This window comes from Macadamia integrifolia, chromosome 4, assembly GCF_013358625.1.
Source record: "Macadamia integrifolia cultivar HAES 741 chromosome 4, SCU_Mint_v3, whole genome shotgun sequence".
NCBI classification, from domain to species: Eukaryota; Viridiplantae; Streptophyta; class Magnoliopsida; order Proteales; family Proteaceae; genus Macadamia; species Macadamia integrifolia.
Window position 1 is genome coordinate 33,571,501 of NC_056560.1, and position 11,226 is coordinate 33,582,726.

Consider the following 11,226-nt stretch of genomic DNA (forward strand, 5'->3'; position numbering starts at 1 on the left):
GGATATAACGGAAGATATAATTCCGAAAAAAAGAACATAGATGATTAATGTCATGTAAAATGTGCAGCATTTCAGTAGGTGGACAGGGATGGGGGGCATTGATCAGTAGGATCAGCTCCATGCAGTCTGATTCCACATCAAGATCGTCTATGCCTTCTGAGATACTGCAGAGGAGCCCTGTTCTAACTGCTAAAGCTTCCCCTTGGAGAGCAGAGGAGATGCATGAAGGGGAGGAAACAACCACTACAAGGTTACCTTGACAATTTCCAATCACACAACTGAGACCCCCTTTATCTCCTTGGAGTGTAGCACCCATGTTTAGCTTAAGAAAAGGGGGAAGCGGAGGAGTCCAGCATAGAGGACTTGCAGGGTTAGTAGAGGAAGGCGAGAGCTGGGCCTTCTTGGAGTAGCAGGATACTTCTAAGAACTCATGGAACTGACTTTCAGCAAGATGGATCACCTCTTGGGGGGAGCGGTTAATGCCTTTGAAGAGGAGGTCATTACGAGCATTCCAAAGAGACCAACAGACAAAAGATGCAAGGCCAGAGGTGATTTTTCCGAGTTGCTCGTTTGAGGAGAATAAAATGCTCCAAAAATCAATAAGATGATGTAGCTTGGGATCACCTTGAGGAGGGGAGAAGGAAAGTTGGTTCCCAAACCAAACGGCTCGAGCAAATGGGCAATCAAGCAAAATGTGGTTAATTGTTTCCATTTGTTCTCCACAATGATGACAAGCGGGATCAATGATGGCTTGATGTTTACTAAGCACAGTGCCCGAGGCAAGACTCTCCACAGCACGCTCGCCACAGAAAGCTTCGAATTTTAGGAAGGCTATGACACTTCCAGATTTGTTTCCAAACAGAGGGAGGAAGCTGTCTAGGAGAGTTGGTAGATGAAGAAGCAGTCATAGCTAAGTCTCTGTTGTCGATCTGATTACAAAGGAAGTGGTAACCTGTTTTGGATGAATAGACACCATCCTTGGCACCTCCCCACACCCTTTTATCCCGCTGTGAAAAGAGGCTGAGCTTAATTTTCAAAATAGCTGCTTTGTCTTCCGGGTGAAACAATTGGTCTAACAAATCCATATTCCAAGAACTTTTTTCTTCATCAATAAGGCTAGAGACCATCAAGCCACTATGGGAGTTAATATTGGGGTGTTGAAGCTAGTGGTTAGGGGTTGATGGAAGCCAACAATCATCCATAACCCGGATGCTCTCACCATTACCGACCACCCACAATAAACCATCAAGAAGCACCTTCCTCCCTTCAATAATACCTCTCCGAGCCCAAGAATGATTAGAACCCAATCTAGCTTCAAGAAAATCTGAATATGAGTAATATATTTGTTTCATGTATAAAGCCCAATAAGATTGAGGAAACTTCCATAATCTCCATGCAAGCTTTCCCAAGAGGGCTTTGTTTTGAATCACTGTCTAAATCCCAATCCTCCTCTCTCTCTAGAACGACAAAGCCATTTCCAAGCAATCCAACAAATCTTATTTTTGCCATCTGATTCTCCCCCAAAAAAGGTGAGTGATTGCACTTCTAAGCTTGGAATGATGAGATGTTGAGAGCTTGAAGTGGGATGCTGCAAAGGTATTCATAGATAAGGCCACTGATTTCAACAAAAATTCCTTACCAGCATGAGAAAGTAAGCTTTGTTTCCACCCTTGTAATTTCCTCAAAGTGCGATCATGAATTTCCTTAAAAGAGAGCAGTTTTGGATGTTCCAAACTCTGAAGGAAGACCAAGATACTTCTTAGGACCATCCCCATAGTGTTGGTGTATGATGTCTTGTATTCCGTCACAGTTTAATCCAGGGAGTACTGGTGCAGCACCTAGACTGGCAGGACGACGGTCCCACTAGCCGGTTAGCGGGCCGTGGGGGTTGCAAAGGGGGCAAGAGGCCCCCCTGCATAGCAGGGGTGTAGGGGGGCGCAAGCCCCAGCTCGAATTTTTTATTTGAGGGCAATTGTAGTTTAATCCGGATTAGGGTTTTTTCGCTATATATTTGTAGCGAGGGTTTCTTTCTCTCTAATGCAAGCAATACTGAGAGGTGTGAGGACGAGCGTTGTAACCCTATTCTCCATTGATAGTGAAACATGATCTCATATCACCGGGGACGTAGGCAACCTTGTAGAATCTCGTAAAATCCGTGTGCATTGTTTGTTTTGTTTTTCCATTATCTTCTGCATCGTTTTAGGGTTGCGTTTCTACACATAGGGCATTTTGAGAATGCGTGAACACCAACGCTTGATGCGGGGAGGATTGTTTGGGTTGAAAGTGAGGGAGGACTTTTGGCAATTAATCTGTTGAGCGCTTGCTCTACAATACAAGCTCAAGCACTCCTTTAGGTCATGAATTTCTTGAAGATTCACTTCAGAGAAAAGCAAACTATCATCAGCAAAAAGGAGGTGGGTGAGCGGAGTAGACTGATGATGAATCTTAACTCCATGAATCAAACCTTATGATTCAGCTCTATTGAGGATGGAACTTAAAGCTTGGGAGCACAACACAAATATTACAGGGGATAGAGGATCACCCTGTCGGATTCCTCGAGATGGAGTGACTTGACCCCTAATAACCCCATTAATGAGAACCCCGTAGGTAACAGAGGTAATACATGACATAACCATAGCAACCCATCGATCACTGAAGCCCAACTGAAGAAGAACACTCTCCACAAACTTCCATTCTAGGCGATCATAAGCCTTGGCCATATCAAGCTTGAGAGCAACCAATCTTTTCTTCCCTTTCTTCTTCCGCTTAATGTAGTGAAAGGCTTCATGAGCAGAAGAATATTGCCAGATATAACCCGCTCCAGAGTGAAAGCCGATTGGGAAGTGTTCAATCTCACATTCACTCACACAAGAAGTAGACACAAGCACACACACATAGAGACTTAGAAATACATGGTTCGGTCTTCCCAGAGAAGGAAGCCTAATCCATGGGGAAATTCCTCTTCTCAACTTAACTTGTTTGAGGAGGACTCTTTATCCTTAAATAGAGCTTTGTACAATGGTTGAGATAAGGATAAATCGGGAGGACAGCAATGTGTAGAGTTTGTATCTCTCCAAATACGGCTATCACAAGTAAGTGCCTGATTCTCTACTATATTGGGAGGATTCCCTTCAATATGGAGAAGATTGGGTGCACTGGTTTGATTTCTTTCTCCATGAATCATACCAACATGATTCCCTACTATATTGAGAGAGATCCCTTCAATATTGGGAAGATTTGGTGCAACGGCTTGATCTCCTTCTCCATGAATCACGCCAACAGGAAGGGGAAATGATTTGGTTTAGAAAACCTTTGAGTCAACGTGCAAAAATTTTTGTGACAATCTCCACCACCACATTACACAAACTAATTGGTCGATACTGGTCAACCTTCTCCGGTTGATTGACTTTGGGGATAAGGCAGATATTAGAAATGTTGGAAAGAGAGGCAGGAGGCAAACCATCAGGGCCGGGAGACTTGAAGGGGGGGCATTGCTGTGAGGGCAGATTTGATCTCATCAATGCTAGGATTTTGACAAAGGACTTCATTCATAGCATTATCCACCATATGGTCAATAACCTGAATTACCCTAGAGAGGGCCTCATTATCTATGCCTTCCAAGCTGAATATGGAGTGGTAGCGATCAATAATCTCCTTGATAACCTCTCCTTCCGAGTTGGTCCATTCCCCAGTTGCAGTTCTCAACTTCAGAATTTTATTGCGGTGCCTCCTTTGGATGGTGGACGCATGAAAGAACCTTGTGTTGCTACTTGCTTGCATTCAGGGTGGGTAAACCACATGCTTTCGAATCTGAAAGGTCTATTACCATGAGATCTCCCCAAGGAAGATGATCAGAGCCTACCAGAGAACGCATCATCACAATGGCTTCAGCAAAAGTGCATCTCCATGCTTGGTTAGATAATACTCTATCGAGCTTTATCCGAATATTGGCTGCTCCTGAACTTTTATCCGAAGCCCATCAATGGCCCAGCCATCTTGACGTTGGACGATCAACTTCTTATCGAAGGAGATAGAGAAGATAACCGTATAGGCCGTATTTATAATTACTCTCTTGATGAAGCTTTGTTCAGTTATATGTAATTGAAAACTACAAAACATATCTCCTGACCCCTTTTTACGTAGGCTAAAAACTCACTGACATTGATTTATCATCTCTCTCCCTCTTCCCTCTTTCCCCACCCTATGCTACAACAGTAAACCAAGCCTTATCCGAACTTAACGAGGTCAGCTATATGGGTCTTTGCTTTTCAATAGGAAGAATGCAACAATGCAAGATGAAAGATGAAAAGTGTAAAGATGAATGTAAGAAGAAAGAGGCACGGCCCGACAAGTTTGAAGAATCTCAGCTAAATGGATCTTAACCCCACCCCACCCCATAGAAAAAAAAAAAATTTTGTTGTCTTTGGAAATTTTCCGTCTAATATAATATTCTCCTCTGTTCTCTGGTAATGGAACTTCCTTTTAATATAAACTGAGATTAATGTTTTAAATTTTAAATTCAATAGAATCAATGACTACTTCCCAACTTTGGATAGCATTTCATAACAAGTCTTTTAAAACATATAATCCCTCATAATTTTTAATTTTTTTTGTTTATTCAATTTGCATCTTGAATTTCAAGTATTTTTTTTTGGGTGCTCATTAATTTTTAACTCTAATTTAGGGGAAGACTAAATATCCTATGCATTGGAAAACTAAAATGTAATCAATTAATCCATTCGAGTTAAAAACAAAGAGTATCTTAAAGTTTGACCTGACTTTTAATTTCTTCTTTCCCACATAGTATCAGTTGGAAATTCGATATGAGGACACATGAAGGTATTTTTGGATTATTTTACAAATACATGAAATACATTTGCTATATTTGAAAATACTAAAGCTATTGTATATTCTTATTGAAGCTTTGTAAATATATATATATATATATATATTCGTAGACAATATACTTTATATTTTGTAATGTATATAGCACCTATACACAAACTTAAATATGAACCCTAAACCAAAAAATAAGTAAACGTTGATCTTATAGATATTATGACTGATCTAGATTCATAGTGTACCACATTTCATAATAAAATTCAATCAAATACCCTCTCATATATGTTACTATATTATATTTACCTTTCTTCTTTGTGGTCATATATTTTGAATACTTTGTTTATCATTTGACCAACTCAAATTGGATTGAAACTTTACAAGTGAATAACCCTAGGTTTGGACTAACTTCTCCAAAGTTCCAAATGATTCCCTGTAAAATAAATTTCTGGTTCCATTTTGATTTTGCATTGTTGGGGAAATGGAGAAGGTATGCCATCCTATAGAGAGAGTGTGTTAATTTGGAATTTACTCATTTGACTAGCTTTCTTTACGCATCATAATCACTACTAAGAATGTAATCAAAGTAACTTTAGTTATACATGATTAAAATCGTAATCCTTAATTATACTTTATGGCAATATCTTGTCATAACCTACGTCAGTGGTCAGTACCACAAAGGCACATACTCACTCTCTGCAGTTTGTACTAGGGGTGTCAATCGGTCGGGCCGGGCTGGTCTTGGTTGGCCTAATTGGGCCTATATCCTCGGACCATGACCTATCTATTTAAGGAACGTATCGGTCTAGGTCGGTGTCGTGTCAAGCTCAGTCAGGCTCGGTCGAGTTTCAGGCTTTAATCGGGCTATAATCGAGCCTTAAACGGGGTAATCTACCAATGAAACTTTAAACAGGCCTTAAACGGTCTTTACTTTTCTTAAATTTAAGATACTTTAATTTATTTTGTTAAATCATCAACAATTTTGAAAATATATTACACTCAATTACAATCAATAATTGATAAAAATATCAATATATATCATATTCTATCCCTAAAAAAACAAAATACCTATATAAAAGGTTGGCCTAAATGTGTCGGTCCGAGTTGGGCTTGTAAACGAGTCGGGACGGTCGGGAGGCACATTGAGCTTACCCCTTGCATCGTGTACTACCTATTTATAAATGGGCCACTCCGGTTGGTCGGACCTGAACGGATCGATTGACACCCAATTATTAAAGCCCGGAACCGTTAGTAAGTCAAAATTTAAAAATTGTCCGTCTATGAGGGAGAATATTATTTTGCAGGTGTTTAATATCAATCCCATTGTTACATAGGCAAAGAGCTCCAATTCTCATGTTTTGGCTTTCCCCTGTGACATCAGTTAAGTTGAATGTATGTGGAGCTAGCAAAGGAAACCCTGGTATTAGTGGAGGGGGAGGTCTCATCAGAAATAAAGAAGGCAAAGTGCTCGAGGCTTTCTCTAGTTTCTATGGTGTTTGTTCTAATTCTGTGGCTGAGCTGCGTGCCTTCAGCGAGGGGTGAAGGTTATGTATGGACGTGGGTAATAGGGTATGTGAGCTATGGAGTTGCTGGTATTAGTTTGATGAAGTTATGACTCTATGTGATTCTCTTAAAACTTAAATCTCTTTCTCTTTTCGGGAAAGTAACAAAGCAGCAGATTGGTTGGCTAACTTGGCTTGTACTTTAGGTACAGGATCTATTTTTCTCGGTGATCAAACTCTTCCTAGAGATCTTAACCGAATCGTTAGGAAAGAAAAAGCTGGGTGGCCAATTTTTAGAATGTAATTTTTCCTTTAGTTTGTTCGGTGGTATTTTGAGAGTGCGAGTGCCTCTATTATTTGGGTTGGGGTAAGGCGGGTTATGTCCCTCTTGTATTCTTTCCTATTTTATTAATAATACTTTAGAGGTTTCCCCAGTCCAAATAATATTTGGATTAAAAAAAAAAAAAAAAAAACTAATACAGATCCAATCCGATTCGATCCGATATGGCGGGTATCGGAGGTATCGACATCGGATTCCGTGATTTAAATCTCTGCTACCCGTGTGGCCGACAACATGCTAACTTCAGAGGGGGAGGAGCCTCCGTTTCGCTTGACCCGGAAGCTAAGGAAGAATCCATGACCCATATTTTCTCGACCGCGTAGACCCCATCAAAGTCCTATCTATTTCGAGGGTATTTTCGTCAAAACAATAAACGATTAACGATTGTCCAATCACTCTTATTCGTTCCAATTGGTCCATGGTATTTTCGTGATATTAGAGAACCAAACGTCCATTTTGATAAGCTTAGCTGAATAAATATTTAGACATGGCGTGTGTGGCCGTGTGGAGAAGATTGCGGCTTTCCTCAGCTACACTGCTCTGTCTCCATTGGCAGAGAAGAAAAGCTTAAACTCTCTCTCTCTCTCTCTCTCTCTCTCTCTCTCTAATCTCAATCGAGCTCTCTGGCTGCCATTAGCAACAACAGAAGCGACCTTTCTGTGGACGCTAAAGGCTTCAAAACGCTTCCTTGATTTCGGTGCTTTGAAGAAATATAGAGAGGATAAGAAAGGGGATTGGTTTCTTCTCTGCTTTTGCCTTTTCTTTGTTGTATCTCTCTCGCTCTCTCTCTCTTCTCCACTTTGTGTTTTGAACTTTATTTCTTAGCTTTAGTTCCTCACAGTGATTTGGATTTCGGGGATAGAAACCTTTGGACTGCAGAGAGATCTCAAATTTCTTCTCTGTTTCTTGTGGAAGTTGAGATTCTGCTGTTTTCAGTGGTGGGGTGGATGTGTTAAGGTGGCTTTTTTCTAGTTTTAGCTCTTTCTGCTTTTTCTGAATTCGTGACTGAATTATTGGAGCTCTGGAGAAAGATTACGTAGCGTTTGGAAAGGGTGGTACTGGTAGCTGGTGTTGATAGTGCTTTTCTGTTGATGCTCTAATGGCGAAGAGGCGGAAATGGGGGTGGATTCCAGTTTTCGGTTCAGGTGGAGCTTAATTGGTTTTTGTTACTTAAAGTGACTTGATTTGGTGTTCGATCCGTCTGAAGCAGCTTGATGCTTGGAGTTCTAACTAATTTGAAGTTTTCGAGAGCTTGCCTGTTGATGGAAAGCTGAAGAAGAGAGCAGAATTTGCCAGTATCACCTGAATCTCAGCTGAATCTTATCATTTGTTGTTATTGTCTTTCATCTACGATCTAGGGTTTTTTTTTTCTTTCTTTCATTTCCGATCTAGTTAATTTGCGGGGGTTAGATTATTTAATTTGGAGTCCTGATCATCACTCATTAGGGGATGTATGCGTCTCTAGCATCCTCGAAAGACATGAGTCTTTTGTTTCCTTCGACCTTCAAGCATTCGGAACCAAAACTGCAACATAAGAGCAGAGAAACCATGGCTTCGGACCCCAATCATCGCCACCAACAGCAGCAGCTGAATCCCGGTACGATGCCGTTGCGCTCTGCAACGAGCTCCCTGCTTGAAAACTACGTGGACGGTAGCAGTGGTGAGGGCGAAGGAGGTACCGAGGATTTCCTCCAGCCTCATTCGTCGAGTCCCGAGGCAGAGAGCATGTTCGCAAGGTTCATGTCTTGTGGTGGTGGTGGTGGTGGCGTTGGTTCTCCTTCACCTGATGTTCGTGAGATCGGCGATATGTCTCCAGCAATATCGGCAACCGCGAGAGTGGTTAATCAGAGGAATTCCCAGTTCATGACATCGATGGAGCAGGAAGCGGAGGTTGTTCCTCAGCAGAATGGGTACCCTTCAGTTTCCCAGATGCTTTATCAAGCTGCGCCACCGGCTCCTCTACCTAGTCAGAGCTCAGCCACCATGGATAATTCTTACAGGATGGTGAATTCGATGGCCTTGGATCACAAGAATCCTCCTCGGTTGAAGGCAGCTGGCTCCAATCTTATCAGGCATAGCAGCTCTCCCGCCGGGCTTTTTTCTCACCTAAACGTGGAAAACGGTACAGCTCTTTACTTCTTCTTAACTCACCCCTGTTATGTTTCCTTAATTAATTATAGAAAATTTCTTAAGCCCAGTCGTAGGACCTGTAGTTATATGCAAATCCCCTATGAAATTTTCTCTATAGCGATATATCAAGTTTAAGCAATGAATTACTGAGAACTTCTTAGCAAATAGCAGGCTACGGTTTAGCGAGGGGAGTGGGGAATTTCAGAGCGGGGAATGGTACTAATAGAGAAGCAGCTCCAGCAACGAGCAGGTTGAAGAATCAGATAAATTTCTCATCTGGGTCACCCTCTTCCTCGGGGCTAATGTCTCAGATCTCTGAAATTGGGAATGAAAGCATCGAAGCTAACAGCCCAGATGATGGGAGCTTGGGAAACAGCAATGGCAGCAATCGATGTTACATCCCGAGCTTCCAGATTGGTTCTTGGGATGATTCTGCACTTGTTTCGGAGAATTTCTCTGGCCTGAAAAGAGTTAGAGATGCCAATGGAAAGATGCTTTCTGGTTTAAATCCATCGGAGACTCAGGTAGAACTAGAAATATTAATGCTTTTTGTTTAATTAGTCATGGATCGATCCTTTTTCTTTTTAATTTTAACGTTTCCCTGATTCCATGTATTATTTCTCAGAATGGAGAAGCAGGGAACCGCCGTTATGGTTTGACCCATCATTCTAGCTTGCCAAAGACTTCCTCCGAGATGGCTGCCATGGAAAAATTTAATTTTTTACAGTTTCAAGACTCTGTTCCTTGTAAGATCCGTGCCAAGCGGGGTTGTGCCACTCACCCACGGAGCATTGCAGAGAGGGTAAATTCTTTAAAGCTTCTTGTATATTTATAATCTTGGTTTCATATAACCCTTTATTATATCAATGAGGATATTATATTACTCGGTGGGTTTATGAGTTCATCCACCATTTCAGGTGAGAAGAACTCGGATTAGTGAAAGAATGAGGAAATTGCAGGAGCTTGTACCCAACATGGACAAGGTAAACTATTTCAGACCACTTCCCTCAAACAAATTATGCTTTTTATGTTGTTGAAGCTCGAAGTCTCAGAGACAAATTCTTCTTGGCAGCAAACCAACACTGCCGATATGTTAGATTTGGCCGTGGATTACATAAAAGAACTCCAAAAACAGGTCAAGGTAATGGGGACAATAATTACCATTAAATCCCTTCTCATTAAAGATCTCTTTTTTTTTTTTTTTTTTCTCTTAACAATTTCAATTTGTCTTGCAGAAGCTCACGGATAATCAGGGTAACTGTATCTGTTCCGGGAAGCCGAAACCTTACATAAGTCCTGTGGTGTGACTTGCTTCTGTACAGTAAATAAAAGAATGTATGGCAGAGGAGATAGTGAACAAAGCTGACTCTTCATTGTAGGATAACAGAAGAGGAAGAAGAAGAGACTATCAATGGCTGGATGTGGAGGAGAGAGAAAAGGCTGCTAATAATCTCTTCTGCAGAAAAAGACCCATGCCCACTAGGCTAACAAAAGTTACCGATGAATCCATAGAAGACAAAGATAGAACTGTATAGAACATGTTTGGCAAAATACCTTTGTATGCATGTACCGGTTTAGTGAGGAGTAGGACCTCTTTATATCAATTCTCATCTCAATTCAACTGGTGTCGCCCAAAACCTTTTGCCAACTAAATGGGCTCAGCTACATGAGTTATTCCGCCGTTAATCAATTATACTTAAGAACATGTTAGTTATCAGCTATAGGTTATTCAACAATATCAAGCAGATTACATAATTTCCTTATGACCAATTTCAAAGGAGTTATTGTTCTGGTCGTTGACAATTTCCAAGCAATCTCGATCTCCTTATCTACTACAAATGGATAACCCCCTTGATTTTTCAATCTCTAATGTATAAAAATTTGAATTAGATCTGTCAAACTGGTTGTGGTTGATTTCAGTTTCAGCCAATTCAATAGGATTGATTCTTGGTCCAACCCACCACAATAATTGAATTTTCCGATCTGAGGGCCGATTCTAGAGTATTCGGGACCAATCCTTCAATGGGCAGGGACCTATTCGATCCCCAAATCTGTGTTTTCATGCTTTCAGTCCTTGGTAAGACTAATTCTTTATTATCATTGTACTCAAAGGCTTCCACCCTGTTTCTTCTTCTTTTTTCCACCGTTATATCTAGATAATAATCTCAAGATACTTTTATTTTTATTTTATTTTTTTATTTTTTGGTTTTGTTTTACCATTCATCTGTCTCAATATCGTCAACTTAACCATACTTATTTTATCTGTGTTGTTTCTTAATCGCCCAACACACATTGAGCATATAGAAATGGAACTCATCAGGTGCTCTCAATAGTCAGTCGATAGTCAAATCTCTAATAATGATCTATACTCATTAGGAGAGGAATTTGATTCAATATAAGGCCCTTGTAAGTGGG

At 40.7% G+C, this 11,226-nt stretch overlaps 1 protein-coding gene across 2 annotated transcripts; it reads left to right on the plus strand.

Moving 5' to 3' along the window:
- The first annotated feature begins 7,195 nt into the window (after positions 1 to 7,195).
- On the plus strand, positions 7,196 to 10,448 carry LOC122075215 (transcription factor bHLH130-like). 2 transcript variants are annotated; one of them, XM_042640164.1, is made up of 6 exons: positions 7,196 to 8,803; positions 8,980 to 9,335; positions 9,437 to 9,613; positions 9,729 to 9,794; positions 9,884 to 9,952; positions 10,047 to 10,448. In XM_042640164.1, exons 1-6 carry the CDS (start codon positions 8,131 to 8,133, stop codon positions 10,116 to 10,118), a joined length of 1,413 nt encoding a protein of 470 aa, XP_042496098.1. In that variant the 5' UTR covers positions 7,196 to 8,130; the 3' UTR covers positions 10,119 to 10,448. The 2 variants fall into 2 exon arrangements, with proteins under 2 accessions (XP_042496098.1, XP_042496099.1); XM_042640165.1 differs by having other exon boundaries at positions 8,983 to 9,335.
- Positions 10,449 to 11,226: the final 778 nt, after the last annotated feature.